Source organism: Aulonocara stuartgranti, assembly GCF_965226115.1.
Source record: "Aulonocara stuartgranti genome assembly, chromosome: 22".
NCBI lineage: Eukaryota > Metazoa > Chordata > Actinopteri > Cichliformes > Cichlidae > Aulonocara > Aulonocara stuartgranti.
The window spans coordinates 11,988,401-12,011,123 of record NC_138957.1 but is presented as its reverse complement, the minus strand read 5'-3'; the positions used below and the strand labels follow the sequence as shown (position 1 = coordinate 12,011,123).

Here is a 22,723-nt window from a genome sequence, read left to right as displayed (position 1 = left end):
AATCACAATAGCACAGGAACAGAGTGGGAGGGAGAGAGAAAGAGTGCCAGGGACAACAACGTCACATTATAAAGGTATAGTAATCATCCACAACTATTTTCAGTTGAAGATGATAAAGGATTCAGAAAGTTTATTCATGCAGGCCCATATGACAGAGAATGTGCATCTTCTTTTTGTTTTCATATTATAATTTATGTTTAATTGTGTTGTGGTTTGCAGTGTTTTGTGTTGTTTCACTTTAAATTTGTAAAAGGAAAAAGCTGAAAATTTAAATAGTTAAAAGTTGAAATGTGAATAGTTGGTTTTTGTATGATTTATTTATTACATTTTATGTGGAGTGAATAAATAAAAGCATATTTACAGTGGCCCCTACAGACAAAGCACATACAAACTTCAAATCACGTACAAACTCTGAAGCACGTACAAAATCCAAAACACGTAAAAACACGTACAAACTCCGAAGCACGTACAAACTCCAAAACACTTAAAAACTCAGAAGCACATAAAAACTCAAAACACGTACAAAACACAACAGAAGTGCTCCAGGATGCTGGGCGCAGTGTTGAGCTTTTGTTACCTAGTGGCTACACAAGCCAGCAAGTACCAACGACCGGATTTGGTGTGTGGTAATAACAGGTAAATGAACATTTTTTTTATTTTTTATTATTTGACTATATATGAATGCTTGTGTATAAATACACAAACAATACACACATGCTTTCAATTGTGTACTTTAAGTGATCTAGGTAGCTCTGTTTTGGAAGCTCAGTTCATGCTAGAAATGTGTTTTGGAGTTTGTACGCGTTTTGTCTCTAGGGGCCACTGTATATATTTATATATATAAACATATATAAATAAAACCACTTTCTTTTTTTTACAATAGTAATTCCTTTTGTGCATAATTTTATATTATTGTTAATAATAAATTAATTAAAGCAACAAAACAACCTGAAGAGCCGGTTCGGAGCCTAAAGAGCCGGGAAACAGGAAAGGGAAATGGATTTTGAAATGCAGTTGATTAAAGTGCAATTCGAAAATGTTTTTGAAATGAAGACTTAAAAAGCATTTTAAAAATCAGTTTATTAAATTGGAATTCAAAAATGAATTTACAAATGCAGATTTTGTTCTACAATTCATTATTTAAACACAGAATCATTTATTTCGATGCGCGTGGCTCTTGTGGTCCTCCATACCACACAAAACACAGCTCTAACAAAACTACTAAAGATGGATCACGTTTCACCACAAACTACGGGAACTCTACTTTCAAGACATTTGATCTTTGAAGTCTAAAACAACTTAAAAGATCAAATATCTTCTCTTTCACTAAAAGCCATATTCTGGTCACCTACGGAGGTTTGGCTTTATTCTCTCTCTCATTTGATGCCACAATGGTTTCCATCACTCAGTGGTACTTTTAGAAAGAGATGCTGGGTACACAAGCACTACCAGTCCAGTGCTTAGAGGGCGAGGCATCAGAATTTGGTTTCTGGATGGTCTACGGTTTGCAGAACGACAGACACGCTGATGGTCTTGCATGTGATGCTTCCGAGTAAACGTTTTGTGACAGAAGCCACAGCTGAAACTTTTCTCACCAGTGTGGATCTTCATGTGAGTCTTCAAGTTTGTTTTACGACTGAATGTTTTATTGCACTCTGGGCAGCTGTAGGGTTTCTCTCCTGTGTGAATGCTCAGGTGCTGTTTCAAACTGCCACTGTGTGTGAAGGTTTTACTACAAAACGGGCAACTGAATGGTTTCTCGCCCGTGTGAGTCCTCAAGTGGTTCATTAGAGTAGACTTGTCTTTAAAACCTCGGCCACACTCAGAACAGCTAAACGGTTTCTTCTCTGTGTGAATCCCCACGTGTCTGTGCAGGTTTCCACTGTCAACAAATCTTTTCCCACACTGAGAGCAGATGAAGGGTTTCTCTCCAGTGTGGGTTCTCAGGTGCCTGTTAAGATTTCTGCGATGACCAAATTTTCTCCCACACACAAAGCAGTTGAATGGTTTCTCATCATTGTCACATTGCATCTGAGGCAGTGCAGGTTCACAGGGCTGCTCATAGTCGGCATCACTGACATCTGTGTCTGAAGTCTTCTCATCAGGCTGCAGATATGGATCAGGATCTGGCCATCCGACAGAATCTTTAATGTCTTCAGTCTGGCTGTGATGAGGCTGTAAAGATCCAGGTTTTTCTTCATCCTCTTCACTCTTAACAGGGAGAGCACTAAAGGTGAACTGGGTGATATTGACTTCCTCCTGCTCCTCTTTAATGCTTGGGTCCTCCTGGTCCAGACTGGAGCTCCACTCTTGCCTCTCTTCTTCACCAACAATCACTTTTCGGATGCCTGGAGGTAAACCTGAAACACAGATATTGAGCTTGCGTTATCTTTAAACTACAAGTATTTTTATACATTGACAGTTTATTGGAGTTTGACTCTTTAGTTAGAAATAAAGAGATGATTGCTTTACATATTAACAGCATATGAAATTGACTTGTAAAGGTTTCACATCATGAGATTTCATAAGCATACATTACACAAGGCTAATATGTCAAAGGAGTTAAAGAAGAACAACAATCATCTGGTTTGGTCAAGAGAAGCAGACGGTTACACAAAACTGTACCAACAGGATAACATCCACACCAGGTGAGCAGCAGAAGACCAACACATAGCCTAAGCTAAAACTAGAGTTTACTGTCAAACACAGCAATAACGCTGATCATGTTGCAGCTACACCACAAACTGAAAAAAAGATTGTCATTAAATTGAAATTGTATTTTATATTTTGAAAATGAATTAATTTTCTTTGAAACTGTATTTTATCCTTTAAAAAGTAGCTCTCGAATAATTTCAGTTTCACTTCTCACTATTATGTTTAGGGATGGGTACCGGTGTCCGGTGCCATGATGGCACCGGTTCTGACATAAACGGTAGTAACCAGACCGAAAAGCAGCGCACATTTCGGTGCTTTATTTCGGTGCTTTTTTTTCCTGAGCTGTGATACACTTTAGATTCTAGCCAATCATTTTACGTTTCCGAGGATAGTAGGCGGGGCCAGGTACGTACGTTCTGTTAGAGCAGAGCTACAGATTAAAAATGTCCAAGGCGAAGCGGTCAGAAGTCTGGCTGTACTTCACAGCAAAAGATGCAAACTCAGCAGCCTGCAACAAGTGCTTGAAGCTGATACTGTGATACTGTCAAAGGAGGTAACACCTCAAATCCGATGAAACACCTGGCGACGCATAGCGTTTTTTTTTTTAAAAGCCCAGAAATGCGCTGTATTTGATAGCTTGCTGCGAGACCTCACACCGAGCACATCTACTGCGGGTGGGTTGCCTGTTATGCAACATCCCCCAAAAACACGAAGAGGAGAGTCCTGGCCCCTAGCCCTGCCAGTGTAGCAGAAATGATGACGGATGATGGTGGCAGCAGCCGTTCTTCTCTGCGTGAGTAGCTAATTTACGTTGAGTAGGCTAACCACGTTATTACATTAATGCATGTAAGGTGAACTAGCAAACATCATCATAGCTACATGCGGCTGTCCTCTTGTTTGATGGCAGATACTCCCTTCACCCTGGCTAAAAAGGCTAAAATGACCAAAGAAAAAGTGGAAAACAGTTAAACATGAGAGGTTTAGGACAAAGTTTGTGTTTTTTCCATTGATTAAGCACTACTTCCAGCCAAGAGTGATACCATATATGCCCCATAGCTGCAGAAAAGGCTAACATTGTTATATTTTTACAAAAAACAGCTGAACATGAGAGGTTTTTGGACCAATTTTGTGTTCTCCATTCTTTAAGCACCGGTTTGAGCACCGGCACCGTTTCAAAAGTACCGATTTGGCACCGGTATCGGATAAAACCTAAACGATACCCATCCCTAATTATGTTTCAGTTCTACAATTCAATTTCAGTTCCAAAATTCAGTTTTTTGGGACTTAATCTGGTTCCGGTTAATAGAACTCCATTTTACCAGCTTGTTACTGACGGGAATCTACAGCATCTTGAGCTGGATTAAGACCTCAGAAGTCATGTTGATTGACCTGCAGATAAACTCTCAGGTTGATAATAAATGTATTACATGTATAAGAACATGTTAACAAATGATAGCCGTACAGCAACTTTTATGCTTATTGTAGCTGTTAGCTAAAAATGCTAATTTAGCGTAGTTTGCCCTGGGTTCAGCTTTGACAAACAAATATGATTCCAAAGTTGTCATCTTGTACCTTCTAAGAGTCCTGTATGCTTGAGGAAACCGCTACAGTAGGGAAACATGCAAAAGAATGTCCAAACCATTGTATTTTAGGTTTATTCATGTATTACACAGCATCCCAACTCTCTAGCTAACCTAATAACTACACTAATCCGGATAAATTTGAAAACGTTTCAATTGTTTTAATCCATATTGAAAATGCTACATTCCTGTACTGCGCATGCGTGAAACGTAAGACAATTTGACCTGCATCATTTCCGTCTGCTGTTTATTTACTTTCCGGTAAGATGTCGAGGACAAATACTTTATCCAGAGCTTTCTGGAGCATGTACAAATTGATATTAATCTAATAGGGCTGTCCAAATTGAGAGCAAACAAAACAACTGCTGTAAAATGCCGTCCGTCATCTTAGTTGAATTGGTCACATGACTGCATCATATGACAAAAATACATCATCATATTCGAAAGACTCCGTTTTTGCAGTCCACACTGTGACGCGAAAACAGCATTTTCAAATTTATCCACTTTGGAGAGCATTTTCAAAAACCTCAGCTTTCCTTGACCAAAAACGCCATCTCATTGTTGACGGAAAGCCAAAACAGAGAGAAAAAGATGCATTTTCAAACGAAAACCTATTAGTGCGGAAATGGCTTGAGGCAGTTCAACAACTCCTTGGCGGCAGAGCCTCTGGGGTGGATGAGGTCCGCCCTGAGGGGGTGGTACCTGTGGATTGGCAGACCGGGGTGGTGGTGGTGCCTGTCCACATTCTCATGCTTTTCAGCCTCTTTATTCTTATGCTTGCTGTTTCACAAACAAACGGCTGCACGCACGCGCACACACACACACACACACACACACACACACACACACACAGGGCCCAATACAGACTTTAAGCTGGTGAGACATGATTGCAGCTGCCATGCAGGTGCATCTGGCTTCCCTGCAGCAGCACCGCAGATCACTCCCCACCACATATTCCATTGCCCAACTGAGCCCCCCCCCCCATTTGAGTTTACTCCAAAGATTTTTGTACTTTTGTTGTGCTTTTCTTTCTATTCTGACTTCTCTGTTATGGAAAAATATTGTTTGGCTTTTTTTTTGGATTACCCTGCAAATAGGACAAACAAATTTTATTTGATTAATTTACTAATCTTACTGGCTAAATTTCGTATACATAAATCCACTTTTTCTAATGCAAAACTGTTTTTTCAATGATTTATAAATGAAACCAGACAATATTTTAAAAATGTACAGCATTCTCATAATATAAAAGCAATTAAAACTATAAACTTATGCTCCTCGTGGAGCTCATCGTGGACTACAGGAGGAATGCTGACCCACATCCACCCATCTACATTAAGGGGACGGCTGGGGAGCGTGTGAGCAGCTTCAAGTTCCTGGGAGTCCACATCTCCGAGGATCTTATCTGGATGACCAACTGCTCCAAGCTGGTCAAGAAGGCTCACCAGTGCCTCTTCTTCTTGAGGACTCTGAGGAAGAACCACCTGTCCTCAGACATCCTGGTGAACTTCTATCGCTGCACCATCGAGAGCATCCTGACCAACTGTATAACAGTCTGGTACGGGAACTGCTCTGCCTCGGACCGGAAGGCGTTGCAGAGGGTTGTGAAAACTGCCCAGCGCATCGCCGGAGCACCACTTCCTGCCATAAAGGACATCTACAGGAAGCGGTGTCTGAAAAGGGCTGGGAAAATCATCAAAGACCCCAGTCACCCATCACATGGACTCTTCACCCTCCTGCCCTCTGGGAGGCGCTACAGGAGCCTCCGGACTAAGACCACCAGGTACCGGAACAGCTTCTTCTCCACAGCTGTCAGACTCATGAACTCTGCCTCCTGACCCACATTAACACATGGACTGGACATACACACACACACACACACACACACACACACACACACACACACACACACGACAACTGTACCCTCAAACACACAATAATAACATGGACTGAACCACCACTCACAACCACTAGCACTTTATATAGCCTCTTAACTGCACTACTGTATAGTTCTGTGTAAATAATCATACGATCATTTTTAATTCTATAACTGTTTACAATTTGCGTAGTTCCCATTTCTGTATAGCTGTATATCTCAGATTCTGTAAAGTTCTTTATTTCATATTCTGTATAGTTTTTTTTTTCATATTTATATCCTGTTCATAGCCTGTACATAGCTTGTACTCACTACAGCCTGTACATACTTGTAGCATATTCACAACATACTTCATACTGTGTACATATAACATACCGTAATAGACCCATTTCTGTAATATACTTACATATCTCTATTATTGCTAATATATATTGTAATATATCTATATCATGGCTAAAGCACTTCTGAATGGCTGCAAACTGCATTTCGTTGCCCTGTACCTGTGCATGTGCAATGACAATAAAGTTTAATTCTATTCTATTCCTTGTTTGGTATCTTCTTAGACTTGTTATAATTGTTATTACACGAAACACTCTGTAACACTGTCTTCTGCTCGTTTAATTCTGAAATGTTTGAACTGCTAATTAAGACAGAGAACCCCCACCACACAAAAGTACGCATATTGAGAAACGGCTCCGGATTAACAAGAATGCGAGTATGTACTTGTGTACTTGAGAAACGCCCAGTGAAATGCAGAAAGCACAGAAACTGATAACTGCTGGCACCAGGACCGATGCTGTCAGAACAGCGTCAGGAACTGTTTCAGTTAAGATCTAACTTAATACAGTCCTCCGCTCTCCTCCTAGTACGCTATGTACGCAAGTAGGAGCTAAGAGGAAGTGACGTAAAATAAGAGAAAGGAAAAGCTGAAATTAGCACGATGCTAACGTTAGCTTAGCAGCTCCGTTTCTAGCAACAGGAATTAAACTAACCTCCTCTTCTCGCCTCCATTTCCGCTTTTAATTCCACATCCGGCGGTTAACTATGTCAGGCCCCCTCTATTCTGTCCACAGAACCGAACTCTGGAGGACTTTCTGGCTCTGCGGTTCAATCTGCTAACGGAGGGTGGGTCAAGTCCTCTGAAGTGTCAGTTACTACTTCCGGGACACTTAAAAATAAAGCTACAATGACGCGAAATAAAAGTATGTTTCCGGCGTGATTACAACAACTGGTACATCATACTGCAAAAATTGGTCAAATGCAGTATCACTGATACCAAGTACAATGCTAATACTTTTTACTTATGAAAGTAAAGGGTTATTATATCCAGATATTTTCATACTCACATGTTTGATGTTTTTTTTCTTGGTTGCATAAAATATCTTTTGTTCCTTGCTTGCTTTTGTTCGGTTTATTTTATATTTCATTCTATTCCTCTACTTTGGTTTCTGTGTTTCTTTAACTCCTCTGTTTCCTCACAGACTGTCATGTCTCTCTCTATATTTTGTCTTCTGTCTATGTCAACTTTGTGTATCTTAGTCCTGGTTTCTATGTTTGTTACCTTGTATGTTATATTAAGTTTTGCGTTCCCTTACTTGTTACTCTTGATTTGTCCGTGCTGTCTCCACCCCTAATTAGCCTCTTGTGTATAGAGATTGAAAATGTGACGTCATTTCCGGGGTAAAACCGCAAAGGATTGTAGGTACGAGCGGCAAGCGGTACTAGCGCACGCAGGCTTTCACATGAAAACAGTCACACAGCGATAAAAAGAAACACAAAGAATGGCAAGAAGCTGTAGTATTATTAACTGCAATAGCCGGTCGCATGACAGCCATGGGAAGCCAACGGGTAAAGAGATCAGTCTTTATCGAATTCCGTCGTGGAAGAGAAATTGTTCAAGCCATGTTTCCGAAGTAACAAAGAGCCGACGGATGGCCTGGATTGCAGCCATTCAAAGACCAAATATAACGTTCCAGAGCACTCCAGCTCACATGTTAGTCTGCTCCAAGCATTTCCACAAAGGTAAGTCTTCTGTTATAGTTATTACGTAATTAATCATAACATCATTGTTGATGTAGGTCACAAATAAGTCTTATATTGATTTGAATTAAATTTGTTGCGCTATGCTGCTTTGTTCACTGTGGCTTTGCGGGCTAATATTTGTTGTGTTTTGTAGGAAAACCAGAATACAAAATGCTGGAATGCGATCCAGACTGGACACCCTCTATCATCCTGGGTCATACAGAGTTTAAAGCTGCTACCACAGCGAGATTTGATCAGTTAAGAGAGAGAGAGCAATATCAAAACAGCCACGAAAAGTCTCTCCCTGGCACTGTGTCACTGCTCAGTGCCAAGCGAGGATCTGTTATGACTCGGCCTCTCCAGCCAGCAGCTCCGACTTCCTTCTGGAGCGTCATCCGCATATCGTGGGTTTCTGTCACGGCGATAGCCAGCTGCCGTGCTCGAGTGGTAGACTGGGTTCTCCTGGCATATTGCCCGCGTTCGCCAGCTTACACGCCAGTCTGACCTCGCTGCGGCGAGTGACAATTCTCCAGCCTAGTGTAGCCTATTCTGTCTGGCGTGTTGCCCGCAGTGCGCTGTTACATACCTGTTACAATACCTGATGGGCTGGGCTTTTGTCAAAATGTGTGTAACTGTTAATATAGGCCGTTATTAAATTGATTGCTAATGCAACCATATGGTACATTGACCTCTGAGGAAATTTTAGATGGCACTCATCATCAGAAAGGTTGCCGACCCCTGATTTAGAGCAAGCAATAACACAGTTGTCAAGGGGCCTGGGAACCAGTACATGGGAGTGGACCCAAATGCAGACACAATCGAGACAGCAATTTTAACAAAGCTTTACTGAGTACACAGGGATTCAAAATCATGGAATGTGGGAACATAGCGAAAGTCCCTGCTGGAAAAGCACTGAAACAGAGGGAGAGAGAGAGATTGGATACAAAGCGAGGAAAGAGCTGTACTGGGCAAACCCCAAAAAGTTAATTCTGTTCATCTGGACATAGCGTTTTAAGTGGGAGAAACGTTTAGTCACTCATCCAAGTGACTTCTTCCATCTCAGCCGAGTGGAAGTTTCCTCAACCTTATAAACAGTACATTTGCACAATGACTGAAATTCACCACCACTGGTGAACAATGGGCTGTGAGGTCAGTTCATTAATATGCAAATGGTTATGACTATTGATCTTCAACCACTGATTAAAGACCGATCAGTGATCATTGATTAATGGCCATAAGTACCATTCACAGAGAGTTGGGGAGTGGCTGCAATCACAGCACTGCAAGATGGAGAATGATGTACTCTTGGGCCCTGTAGCGTAACTCTTCGGTCCTTCTTTGCTTATTCTGCAGAACGTAAAGTTTCTGACTCGAGCCTTTCTTGGATAGCTTCTATGCTTTATGCCTAACCCGTCTCCCACTGAAAACTCTACGTCCAGATGAACAGAATGAACACTTTGGTAATTATTTAGCTGTAACATGATAGGACAAAAAAAAGCAGCTATGAATGGTCTAAAAACAAATGCCGATTGCAAGAGCTGGTAAATGACTAGAGCCAAATTGGAACCAAATTGGATGAGACTGACTTCCTCAGCCTGAACAAAAGTAAAGCAGAAATTATTTTATTTGATAACCCATCCTGTGAGACTGATAAAACATCACCATTGGTCTTTTAGTTTCTTACTGTCATTTGGTTGCAAAGAACCTTGGTGTGACTTTTGACACTGTTTTATCACATTAGCTCTGTTGTTAAGACCAGTTTCTTTCAACTGAGGCTTCTCAGTTAATAGTTTAATATGTGCATTGAAGGACATGTCCTGGTCAAAAATGGCTCCAAGATTCCTCACAGTGTTACTGGAGACCAAGGTAATACCATCCATTGTAAGCATCTGGTTAGATACAGGATTTCTAAGATTTTTTGATGAAATACAATAACCTCAATTTTATCTGAATTTACAAGCAGAAAACTAGAGGCCATACTGGTCTTTATGGCTTTTAGACATTCCTGCAGTTTAACGAACTGGTGTGTGTTATCTGGATTTATGGATAGATAAAGTTGGATATAATCTCCATACGAGTGAAACTGTATGGTATGCGATCTAATGATACTGCCTAAGGGAAGCATGAATAACGTAAACAGAATTGGTCCAAGTGGAACTCCATAATTATCCTTAGTGTGTAAAAAGGACTCAGCATTTACATTTAGATAAGATAACATAAGAATCTATATCGCAATATAATGCATTTTCGGTAAATTCAGTGAATAGTTTATATAATCACCACATCAAAAGTACTATTTCTCATATACATTTAAATGAAATGATCAGTAATGAAATAAATATGGGCCTTACCTGGCATTATCCTATAGCAACACACACTAGATGACTCCATGCGGTCACGCAGGTGCTGTCCTCAGGACTTAAGCTAACATTACTGCTCCTGTATGGTTGTTAGGAAACCAGCCTGTCTGCAAACGACAACTGCAGATGTCCAGTCTGTGAAGAGCACAGTTAAGCTCATAAAGGTATATGTTGTTCAGCTCCTCCACATATCTGTTGTTGTTTGGTGGGTGGTGACTATACCATGGAAAGTATTGCAAATCATCATCTAAAGCAGGGGTGGCCAACTCCAGGCCTTGAGAGCTGGTGTCCTGCAGGTTTTTAGATGTGTAAATGGCTAAATTACCTCCTCAACATTTCTTGAAGTTCTCCAGAGGCCTGGTAATGAACTAATTATTTGATTCAGGTGTGTTGACCCAGGGTGACATCTAAAACCTGAAGGGCACTGGCTCTCGAGGCCTGGAGTTTGCCACCCCGGATCTAAAGCAATGGAAAAATATTGCAGTAAACGGTAATTTTTGCAACAGCACAAAATACATGAGTATAATCGTCTATCATCTAATATATTTTCGTCATTTGCACAGCCCTGATTCAACCACAATCTGTCAATCTGAAGACCCTTCACACACTGGAGTGCCAGTTCACTTGCCCGTTCTGTGAGAAAGGGTTCTTGCACATGACTCGGCAAATGGCCATCCACATGGTGAAAAGCAGTTGCAGGGCATGCAACAAATAGTTCACTTGACTGTCAGGCTTAAAGCAGCAAAAGTGCTGCGGTGAGCAGCTGGAGCTGGACAATGGTCGGACAGACTGTGCAGACCAAGAACCCAGAGAAAAAAAACATTTTCCTGCCATGAGTGTGAGAACAGCCTGAAATATCACATGAGGAATCAGACTGGAGAGAAGCAAATCAAACTCCATTTGTGAGAAAGGTTTCACAGTGAATGCAGTACTGAACAAACATCTGACTACTCAATCATTTGTTAAACCCTTCAGTTACCACTTTTGCAGTGAGGAAGATATCTGGAAAGACATATTACTCAGCACACAGATTATTTCTTAATCTGCAGAAAACTCTTCATACAGTCTCAAACATAAAGTGACATATCCAGTGGCTGAAGCTGAGCTGCAGGAAGGAAGGTTCACACAAGACTGACTTCATACATGAGTCTATAGAATAAACCACAGACAAAAAAGAGATACAGGAACATATGGAAGGCAAGAAGGACGTGCGGAATAAACTGAGACCAAGAACAGACACAACTGGCCAGTAAGCAGACTGAACATTCTTATGTGGTTTGTAGTGACACATTTGGTTCATTTGCAGTTCACTTGGATTTTTATCTGTGTGAAAACAAACCTAACCATGGGTAAAAGCTACAAGTTTACAAACTTGTAGGTCTGAAAACACCCTTAGATTCCAAACAGGAAACAGAGTTCCTCAGTCTCGGTTTCCCTCTGAGATTATCTGATTCTGAACGTTTTTATTTCTTTGTGGGGGAAAAGTAAAAGTTGACCTGGCTTTTAGACCACACTGAGGAAGTGAATATGCTGCTGAGCCTCTTTCAGCGGAGTGTTTGGAGTTTGGAGTGTTCAGATAAATGTTCAAAATTCCAGGGTAATTCTGAATAGTCATTCATCTCTAAAATTCTTTAGAAAGCTTTTTCACTTGATCCAGAGTGCACCAGATGTAGTGAGATATTCATTCCCAGCTTATTTGTGAAAACATGAAGCTGACTTAGCAAATGGAATGATCAAAAATGCAGCTGTCCATCAGATGGCGCTCTGTTACAGATTCAGAATACCTTAATAATCCCTAAGGAAATTACATAAATTATGTTTATCTCAGATTATAATTACTGATCAGTTCCTGATTAATTTATATTCAAACAGCTGTTAGTGTTTGAATAAGAATAAAATGTGTATGTTTTTCTGTCATATACTCATAGACTTAGGGTGTGATTTGTAAAAACAGGGAGCACTGGGATTGGTTTAGTGGACTTTCAGTGGGAGTAGTGTTTCATCGCTCTAGGTGATGTCTTCAGTCTCTAAACCACAGTGCTCCCTTGTACTCTGTACCTGTCACAGCATATTGCTGTTGATAAACCTAGCACAAAAAGTAAGGACATTTGTCTTTGGCTGATTACTTCTTTGTTGTAACAATGCTTCTTGGCAACACATTTTATATTGTTGGAACACAACAATAAACAAGAGTAAATCAGCTGTTTGACTCTAGCAAAGAAGTTTTTCATGGGCTCAGGCCACATACTCAACTCTGCGAAGCAACCCACAAATGCATTTTCTAACCCTAACCCTAACCCTAAGTGGCACCATTTAAGGGGAAATAAACAGGCTTTCCAACAATATAGGATTTATTGCGTTTCACAGAAGCATTGTTACGATAAAGTAATAAACAAACAAACAAAATTACCTTGCTTTTGGTGCTAACTTTAAAATAATTAAGAACAAATACAGAATAATTAGGATTATTATAACTTTAATCATAAACAGCTTTGGCATGGACACTGTAACATATTTTCTTTAAATAATATGCACAGTACTCTTCACATTTTCTTCTTTAGGCACATAAAACCCAGTCAATCATAATGCCAGCGTTGTCATACAGAAAATATTTATGCCAACATTTGAACACAAAAAGAACACAACACAGTTTGCCCATTGGCAGCAGACTTTCCAGGTTGGCAGTTCATTATGCTGCCGGGTCGTTATCGCATATTTATTAACTTGTGAATAATGACTGACTGTCAGATTAGGGTTGACCTGTCTAAACAGCTGTACCTTCACGCAATGCCAATGAACAGTGAATTTCCTTAGACTCTTTTCACTGCAAATTCCTGCATGATGCCTCTTTTTAAAATTTAATTACCGTAATTTTCACGCAGAAACAGCAGCACCTATAGCTTAATAGATATCACTTAGCTTAAAAATCACAAGTTAATGTCTTAGATAATATAATATATACTTTGACATAACTTGTGTTACATAGCACTACAGTCTTTTCGATTCGATTACACTGTATTATCGTTTATAATTATGTCTGTTAGAATTCACAGACGGCCTGTATTTCATGAATTCTACACTTTCTACTTTAAATTTAAAGTGGTGTATTTTTTAATTTGTTTTAATGCGCTCTTACTGTAGCGTAGAGCTGCCACCCAGGCAAAAGAAAAATAGAGCTATATCACGTTATAACCTGAAAAGTTTGTTTTTCTAACGTTATACTTTTCATGTTTGTTCAATATACTATCAGTACAATATACTTTTCACGTTTGAACAACACAATATCACTTTATTAAAGTATACATAATTATCACGTTTTAGCAAAAACATTTTAGGTTCTTACAATATCAATATTATAACGTACTAACGCTTTCTTTTGTCTGAGTGGCAGCTCTACGCTGTACCATTATTCTTTCACAATATTAAATATGTTTGTTATCGATCCATCAGTTGACTGGGTGACTGACTGATGACGCTGTTTGTAGCTTCCTCTGCAGCTCTATCTTTAGCTCCTCCCCCCCGCCCGACCAGCTGATCTTTGTTGTAGTACGTCACGTCGTGCCCCCCTCCCTCCCCGTCATGTGAAGATTTATTTATTTTCTCCTCCTCGCCCCTGCGCCTGTTATCGCCGAGAAGCACCGTACAACCACAGCGGGACACCGCGACCACAGAAGGCCAAGTATTAGGGCCGCAGGGCCGGGAGGAGCGGGACGGAACCGCCGCTGACCCCGGAGGCGACATGACTGCGGAGTAGCGAGCAAAAGGACGCCGCTGCGCCTGCTGGTGAGCCGGAGGAGGAGGAGGATGGTGGTGAATGGTGGATGGTCTGATGGAGGTGCAGCTGCAGGTGGAGCGGCTCCTCGAGCCTTCGCCGCGGCAGCAGAGCCGCTGAACGCACCTGGAGCTGGACAAAATAATGTGAACACTCTGCCACTCCCTGGCCTTCGTCGTTAACATCATCATTTATGATTATGATGACGGGATCCAGTCACGTGGCTCTGGCCTGACCGACGCTACCTTCTCTTCCAGCGGCCCACAGACACAATGTCCGGGCCGGCTGGACCGGCACTGGCTGCGGAGCCTGGGCTTGGGCCGGAGCTGCCGGACCTGAGCCACCTGACGGAGGAGGAGCGCAGCATCATCCTGTCGGTGATGGAGAGGCAGAAGGAGGAGGAGACGAAGGAAAAGAGCATGCTCAAGTAAGATTATTGATTATGGAATCAGCTGGTGTTCAGAGAAAATAAAAGCATCAGTGAGCATTTTAATTAAAAAAACCTCAGCAGCTGCAGCAGGAAGGTTTAAGAAGTTGACCTCTCCAGATCGTCAGTGGCAGAAGCAGACTGCAGGTGTTCAGGCAGCAACGGAAGAAAAAAAGTGAAGATAAAATAAAGTAAAGATTTAAAAGCTGCTCATAAATTTGGCGTTTACTTAAAAACAAAACCGATTAAACTAATCAGAAATGGTTATACCCACACAGCACGCTGGTCTGGCCTGGATCACCGTCAGCCAGCAGTGGCTGACGTCTGGCATGCTGAGTGGTATGTCATCCAGATATGGGCCAGGCCTGGCATAGTTGTCACTGTTTAAGTGATGGCATGCCGTATCTGGCTCGATTGTGGTTTGGTTTATGTGGCCCAGGCTCATAGAAAACGGGTCTGGCCCAGATCTATCATCAAGCTGGCACTTCTGACTGACTGGTGTCATGGCAGGGTGTATTCCAACCAGATGTGGGCCAAGTCTGGCATTGATAGCACTATTCATGTTCCTAATTTCCTATTTTAGTTTGAAGACCCAAATCCCATGTTGCAAACATTTCAAATGCAGGTTTGACAGGTTTGTGAGTGTACACTTTATCCAAAACCTAGTGAAGGTTTACTCATGTTTACCACTGGGTGGCTGTAGCTCAGGAGGTAGAGCAGGTTACCTACTGATCGGAAGGTTAGTGGTTCAATCTCCCTAGCTTCTCCTATCTGCATGTCAAGAGTGTGAATGTGTATTAATGTAGTTAGGACGTACTCAGTTGATAGAAAGGATGTGATTGAGTGAATGTGGCATGTTGTGTTCAGTGCCTTCCGTAATCCGGCAGAGTAGAAAAGCACTTTATAAGAATCGTTCTTCATGTTACTTTGCAGTATTATGTTCCGGCACGTTGTTATTACATGGCTTGATTAAGGTACACATTAGGCTTACATCTAGTGCCAGAGCTGAAACTGTTCTGGGTCAGTACAGGACCACCAGTTTGTCTGCAACTGGCCTTGTGCGGGCCATCATTCTTTGCGGTATGTGGGCCATGTGTAAGCACATTGTGCGGGCCAGATCCGGGCCATACCAATTTTGCTATGTGGGTATTAGAATAACTGCTTAATGCAATCATTAATCTAATTCACTCCCCTATAAAATTTTGCTGTATGTCAGGTTAGGCTGATTGATGAACTGTTTCACTGATCACTTTTAATTGGGTTGATATTGAGCTCACAGAGAAGAAGCTGTTTCTAAGTTTCATTTGAGGGACCTGTACTGATTGGCAGAGAACAACAGATCCTTCAGGTGAGAACAAGGATGTGATTGGGAGGGCAGAGAGTGGCCAGCTATCTTCTGAGCTGTGCTCATTGATCTGCTGAAGCTGTGATATAAATATGCCAGAAGATGCTACTGCTAATCTTTTAGCGTGCTGGCATAAAGATTAGCAGTAGCATCTTTTGACCCAGGTTGTTTTTCCTGAGCATTGTCAGGAAGTGACATAATTTCTCTGCCTCTTTGGTGTTTTCTGAGATGTTTTAGAATGAAATTAAACTTCTTTACACCAAAATAAAGGGGAACCATGTGAAGGTCACTGGGAAATATTTTTAGTGATCAAACTGGTCTGAATGTGGTGCACAGACTGAAGTGAGTTAGAACTTTCTGCTGAAAGCAGTCAGTATTTAAGGAATGAATACTCCCCCCTTCACAGAGCAACACAGTCCACTGAAATGTCTTCATTTTTGACATAATAATAAAATCAAATAGGCTGGTGATCTGCATATTAAACAGAGGTTCATTGGTTCATTCAGCAGATCAGTTTCACCAGTAACTGGAAAATGTTTTTGTAATGATCAATCAGCCTTTTATTGTGTTATTTATTATAGACTGGTTCTCATAGTGGTGAAGAGAGAGCTGAGCATAAAAGCAAATCTCTCAATTTACCGGTCGATCTACGTCCCTACCCTCACCTATGGTCACGAGCTGTAGGTAGTGACCGAAAGAATGAGATCGCGGATACAAGCGGCGGAAATGAGCTTCCTCCGAAGGGTGGCTGGACTCTCACTTAGAGATAGGGTGAGAAGTTCAGCCATCCGGGAGGGGCTCAGAGTAGAGCCGCTGCTCCTCCACATCGAAAGGAGCCAGTTGAGGTGATTCAGGCATCTGACAAGGATGCCTCCTGGGCGCCTCCTGGAGGAGGTGTTCCGGCAGACCCAGCATCCATTTACCATAAATGCATCCTTGAAGAGTTGTTTGTAATTTTTGTGTCTCCTCACACATCAGAGTGTTGTCCTGATCTACATACAGTAAATGTTTATACATTCACTCGAGAAGGTCACCAGATAAATGTGAAAGCTCATCAGATAATAGATGAATAATTTTAAGTCACATTTTTATGTCATGTTGAAATTTTTTGGAATCTTTGCTCAAATCCTTCATGACGTGTTTTTAATGTAAAATCTTCCAAATGAACTGCGGCCATCTCAGTGTGGTTCATCCTGTTCGAGGAGGTTTTGATGAGACAGCGGTGGCAGACTGAGCTAATTGAGACAGGCTTGGTATGAGTACAGATCCTACAGAATGAGGACTGGCGTGTTCAGTTTGATTGTGCAGGGTGCAGATGGAGCTGGTTTTCACTGTTTCTCTGTACAGTGCTGTGCTGCAGTAGAATAAGTAGTGTCTGTCAGAATTTTTCCCAGAATGCTTTGCTGTATTTCTGGTGGATATTGTAGGTTTTACAGGCTTGCTGGTTCTTAACAGTCTGTCTCTCGAGTTTACTGTAACTGCAGACTAAATCCAGTTATCCCATTAGTGTGGGTGTTGCTTGGTGGATGAGGGGGTTTGTGGTTTAACAGGGATCAGAGCATCTGGTGGTTTTGGGCCGTCTGAGGACTGTAGCTATCTGTGAGGTGCTGTAACCACGTGTGGCCTCCAGATGTCACTGCAGAGTCACTGAGGTCAAAGGGTTTCAAAGCAGTCTTTGTGAACACATCTGACACAGTTTTATTTTAGTCTGTTTAAAATGTTTAGTTTGTGTGGGCCCTTTCATCAGTGAAGTCAAACCGAGCATCTTACTGTCCTCACTGTGTGTTGGATGTTTTTTTTCTTTTGTTGTTTTAAGCCCCTACATTGCCTGTCACTTACTGCCTATCCCAAGCATGATTAGCTTTGAAAGTTTTGTTTGTTTGTTTTGCTTTTTTGTTTGTGGTTTGTTTGGTGTGTGTCACAAGTATGAGCCAATCAGCAATGACTTCTATGTAAACATTGCTGTGTTAAAGAGATGGCACACACTGTAGACCAGCTGCCAACCTTTCAGGGCAGGACAGGGCAGACATCGCAACACTTTCATGATTTTATTGCCAGCATGTGATTAGACCATAAATCACAGACCTCCCGACTCTCAGCTTGCGGACTCTTATGGAGCTGCTGTGACATCATGTCAGGCCTTGGCCAAGCCTGCATCATGACTGTTGACCGTGTGCATTTACTTATTTTATTGTTTCATTCATATTTTGTTCATTTTGCTTTTATGTTTGATTTTCAGTTAAGAACTGGTGAAGTGACAGGAAGACTAATAAAATCATTTCAATGAATCCTTTGTTTGTTTGCTCGGTTTGTTTACCTTTATGGTTGGCCAAACCAACAAACAAACTGTTTCAGCTGTGTGTGCTACTGGATGAGTTGTTGCATTCTGACGCATCCTGGTGGTGGCAGAAGAGAACTGAATTAATCCCGTTTCAGCAGCTCGATGTCTCATTCTGTTTCTGCTTATTTGAAGTAGAGCCCTGTGTGGGACTGTTTTTTTTTGTTTTGTTTTGTTTTTTAAAATCCCTCTTCCTCTGAATTTCTGACCATTACCACCCACTCCGTCCGTCTGTGTCCAATCCTGCCCGCACCCACAGACTTATTGATATTTATCTTTCACATGATGTCAGAGCTACTAGGACTCACCCTCCTTGAGGGCAAAACAGTACTTCAGTCCTTTGCCCTCCAGCCATCCATCAAACGTCCGCACATTTAACTTAAACAAAATGCCATTTAGTTTCTGTGCTATCAGATGCACTAATCAGCATTTATTTACAGCTGCCAGAAGGATGTAGAGTATGGCATGTGAGTACATCTGCTAGCCGTGCCTTACAGGCCAAATCCCACCAATACCTGCTTCTCCACAGCAACATGATAATAATGTGACAAATTAATACTACCAGAACTTTTCTGACACTACACTGTAAATGTACGAGTCAACAAAATATAAGATTTACATGTGGTAGTTCGTTTAAGCGAACTATGTAGCACTTACCTTTGCTTTAACAACAAACAGTTTCTTTCTCTTCACCTCCTACACACTGCATTATTTACCTAGATCAGAAGTACCTGTAGCTTTTGAAAGCTTTCGTCCTGGCAGCAGCAGAAGGTGAGGGATTCTCTACAAGATGCATGTAGATGTTATCGAACTGGAGCCTTTATGAGAGGCATCGCCACTTTCAGGGATTTAAATAAAGCGTCTCTCCATGTCTTCATTTTTCTTCAATCAATTGATTATCCAGTTAATCTTGGGTTGAGACAGGTGAAAAAAACAACACTTTTGTCCTGCAGTACTATCAACTGTAATGTCTTGCCCACTGGGGTAGTGAGTTGGTCACGTGAACCACATTATAAACGCGCTATGATTAATGCATGTGTATGTGGCACTTTATGTCCAGCGCTTTACTTTCTTTATTTTATAACTTTTCCAAATATCCATCTTTCCACTCTTTTCTTTAGTTTTAGACTCTCCAATCTGAATTTTGTTACCAACAGCAGTTGCACTCTTCGTCCTGCTAACAATTTTGAGACCAACTGTTGCCCACGGCAACCTTAAAACCCCCCACTCCTGCGAGATTTGCGTTGGGTGGGATCCCAGTCCCAATGCAGGGCTCTAATTTAAAGCTTCAGTTTCAGTTTGTTTCTGTTATGATTTTGTTTTTATATTATTCCATGATTAATTATATCACTGACATCATCATCATCATCATCATCATCGCCATCATGTCTATGTCTGCAGGGAGCAGGAGGAAGTGAAACCTCCCTCGTCCTCGTAAGTACCTCATCTCCCAGAGTGCACTCCCTTAGCCACGCCTCTTTTCCTCAATAAGCTATTTCTTGTGTCCCACGCTGCCCCTCCCACCCACTGATGTGCTTCCTGTCAGCTGACTGTGTGTATTACCTGGACAGGTGGAATCCATTCTCAGGGTTCAGTCAGTTGGTCAGTAACGTTGCCACCAACGTGTCCGAAGTTCTGCAGGTTAAAAGTCCAACAGACAACGAGCTGCAGATGTGAGTAAACCCAGAGGCTTACCTGAGCACAGGTGTTTGTGTCTCACCTGAGCCTCAGTTCAGGTAGACACCTGATGCTGTGTTTATTCATCATGTCGCAGTCTGACACTGAAGGTCCAAATCCAATCGTACATGCCTGGCTTCGCCTCTTTAATGAACCAAACAAGGACCAGCTCACTGGTCCTTTAGACTTCAGTACAAGTTTAGCATATGTCACCCTCTGACCTCTCCTCTCTCTAAAAACCTCCTCCTCACAGGAAGTTACATCAGCAGTTTGAGATGTATAAAGACCACATGAAGAAGCTGGGTGAGGAGTCTCCAGAGGCTCAGACAGCGCGGGCAGAGTCTCCAACCTGCGGGATCTGTCGCAAGACCAAGTTTGCCGATGGCTGTGGCCGAGCATGCTGCTACTGCCAGAGTCGTTTCTGCGGCCGCTGTGGGGGGCGTGTCTCCTTGAGAGCCAATAAGGTTGGTCTATGAGTGCATTTTTGCTGTGGACATTGCTGAATATCTGGGGTCATTTTCAGTTTAATTATTTTTTTCAGTGACAGTTTAACAACTCTAGATCGTCTGAAATGAAACGATTAAATGTCAGACTGTTAGCTTTGATTTGATTGACACAGGCTGGATACTGTGCATAAAAGCAACAGCAATTCATAAGTGGTAAATGAAATGTTTATACAGCCATGGTCTGGATGCGTTTGGTATTGTCCCTCAGGTAGCTCTGCTTTGATACGGTAAAATGGAAATGTTACTTAAGATCAGACTCACAAAGTTTCAGCACCACTGTCACTGCTTTGAGTCATCTGCCCACTTATGTATAAATCAAGATTGCTACCATCAACTATCACAACTCACCCTAACACTGGAGATCAGGATAAGTGTTCACACGAAGCTGATTATCAACTCAGCATTTAACCTGTGCATTCACATGAAAGGGATGGTGCTGCAGCATCTGATCAATCTAAAAGGGGCATTTTGCAGGTCACGGGACTCTTCTTCCACAGAAAATGATCCCTATGAGTGCCACCTACTCTAGACATGTTCTAGCTGGTGATTAAATATTTTTAAAGAATCTAAAAACAGAATTCAATACAAATTTGATACGAGGTCAGCAGGTGCAGTGCAGGTTTTTTGTTTTAGGATCAGATTTTAATGCTTTGAATCTTCCTACCAAGCTATTCTCGACTCTGTGGCACCATTAAAAACCAGGCAGCTCAAGGCTAAAACCGAGCCGTGGTTTAATGACACCACTCGGGCTGTGAGGAGGCAGTGTTGTAGAGCTGAACGCAGATGGAAGAGGGACAAACTGCAGGTGTCTCTTCAAATCTTAAAGGACTGGTGGTGTCTCTATCAGGATACAGTCAAGGAGGCTAAAAGGGAATACTTTTAATACAAGACAATTTCCTCCAACAGTTATAATCCACGTGTGTTATTTAACTCCATCAACTTAGTTTTAAATGCTCCACAAAGTGGCTGTTTGGAAGCCTCTCATAAACTATCTAAGGATTTTGTGTTGGGTTTTTTTATTAATGAGAAGATAGCAGCTACGTGGGCTCTCATCTCTGCCCCTGAATCTGACCCCTCCGTCTCGATCCCTTGCTCTGCTGTTTTTGACCAGTTTGAGCCTGTAACTCTTTCTTTTTTAGAGGATGTGGTTGGTCATCTGAGGCCCTGTTTGTCTCCAAATGATCCTGTCCCTTGACAATTTTTTAAAAAGATTTTGCCTCGCACAGACTGTTCTTACTATTATAAACAGCCGTTTAATGTCTGGTGTAGTCCCTGCTTATTTTAAGCAGGAAGTAGTACAACCCCTTCTTAAGAAACCCGCCCTGGACCACACTGTATTGACTAACCACAGGCCTATCTCCAAGCTGACTTTACTGTCTAAAATCTTAGAGAAAATTGTACATTCCCAATTGATTGATTTAAGAAAAAATGAGAATAGTATCCTGAGTCAGCACTCTTAAAGGTTTTTAATGATATCTTCCCTACCTGTGATTCTGGTAATCATGTTGTTCTTGTCCTCCTTGACCTAACAGCTGCTTTTGACTCTGTAGACCACAACATTTTACTGTCTCGTTTACACCGTCTTGCAGGCATTCGTGGTACTACTTTGAATGGGTTTAGGTCTTATCTTTCTGATCAAACTTAGTGTTAACTTTTTAGGGTATGAGTCCTTTTCTGCGGCTCTTCAGTTTGGGGTCCCGCAGGGCTCAATTCTAGAGCCTCTGCTTTTTTCATCATATTTACAGCCCTTGGGAACCATCCTTAAAAAGCATGGAATTTCCTTCCACTGTTATGCTGATAACTGCCAGATTTATCTGCCTCTGAAGCAGAAAGATGCCTTCTCTATTAAACTACTTCTGGCATGTCTAGAAGATATTAAAACTTGGATGTCCCTAAACTTTTAAAAATGTAATTCAAGAAAAATCGAGGAGATTGTGTTTGGTCCTTGCGGACCTAGTGATCCCTCTGCTATTGATTTGGGACCCCCGGCATTTTAAACTTGTTGTTACTAATTTGGGTTTTAAGATGGACAGTGACTTTAAATTGGACACTCAAATTAGGGCTCCTGTCAAGTCCAGTTTTTATCATTTAAGGTGCTTGGCAAAGGTAAGACCTATTTTATCCAGGCCACATTTTGAAACAGTAAGCCATGCTTTTATTTCATC

General features: G+C 41.6%; 2 protein-coding genes across 15 annotated transcripts in view; one reads left to right on the top strand and one right to left on the bottom strand.

The window, feature by feature from the left end:
• Positions 1–1,062: 1,062 nt before the first annotated feature.
• Positions 1,063–10,794, bottom strand: LOC309698385 (uncharacterized protein). 2 transcript variants are annotated; one of them, XM_082520784.1, is made up of 3 exons: positions 10,716–10,794; positions 10,485–10,628; positions 1,063–2,360 (listed from the first exon to the last, which is right to left on the bottom strand). In XM_082520784.1, the coding sequence occupies exons 2-3, from the start codon at positions 10,522–10,524 to the stop codon at positions 1,402–1,404; spliced, it is 999 nt and encodes a 332-aa protein (XP_082376910.1). In that variant the 5' UTR covers positions 10,525–10,628; positions 10,716–10,794; the 3' UTR covers positions 1,063–1,401. The 2 variants fall into 2 exon arrangements, with proteins under 2 accessions (XP_082376910.1, XP_082376911.1); XM_082520785.1 differs by lacking the exons at positions 10,485–10,628; positions 10,716–10,794 and adding an exon at positions 7,104–7,269.
• A 3,240-nt stretch (positions 10,795–14,034) lies between these two features.
• rims2b (regulating synaptic membrane exocytosis 2b) overlaps positions 14,035–22,723 on the top strand; it is a 63,184-nt gene continuing 54,495 nt past the window's right edge. For 8 of the 13 annotated variants that reach the window (XM_082520757.1, XM_082520759.1, XM_082520764.1 and 5 more), the window contains exons 1-4: positions 14,035–14,692; positions 19,777–19,809; positions 19,947–20,048; positions 20,306–20,516. In XM_082520757.1, coding sequence (XP_082376883.1) covers positions 14,538–14,692; positions 19,777–19,809; positions 19,947–20,048; positions 20,306–20,516 — 501 coding nt within the window. In that variant the 5' untranslated portion in view covers positions 14,035–14,537. The remainder of the gene's footprint in view (positions 14,693–19,776; positions 19,810–19,946; positions 20,049–20,305; positions 20,517–22,723) is intronic. The other 5 variants (XM_082520754.1, XM_082520755.1, XM_082520758.1 and 2 more) reach the window with 4 other exon arrangements.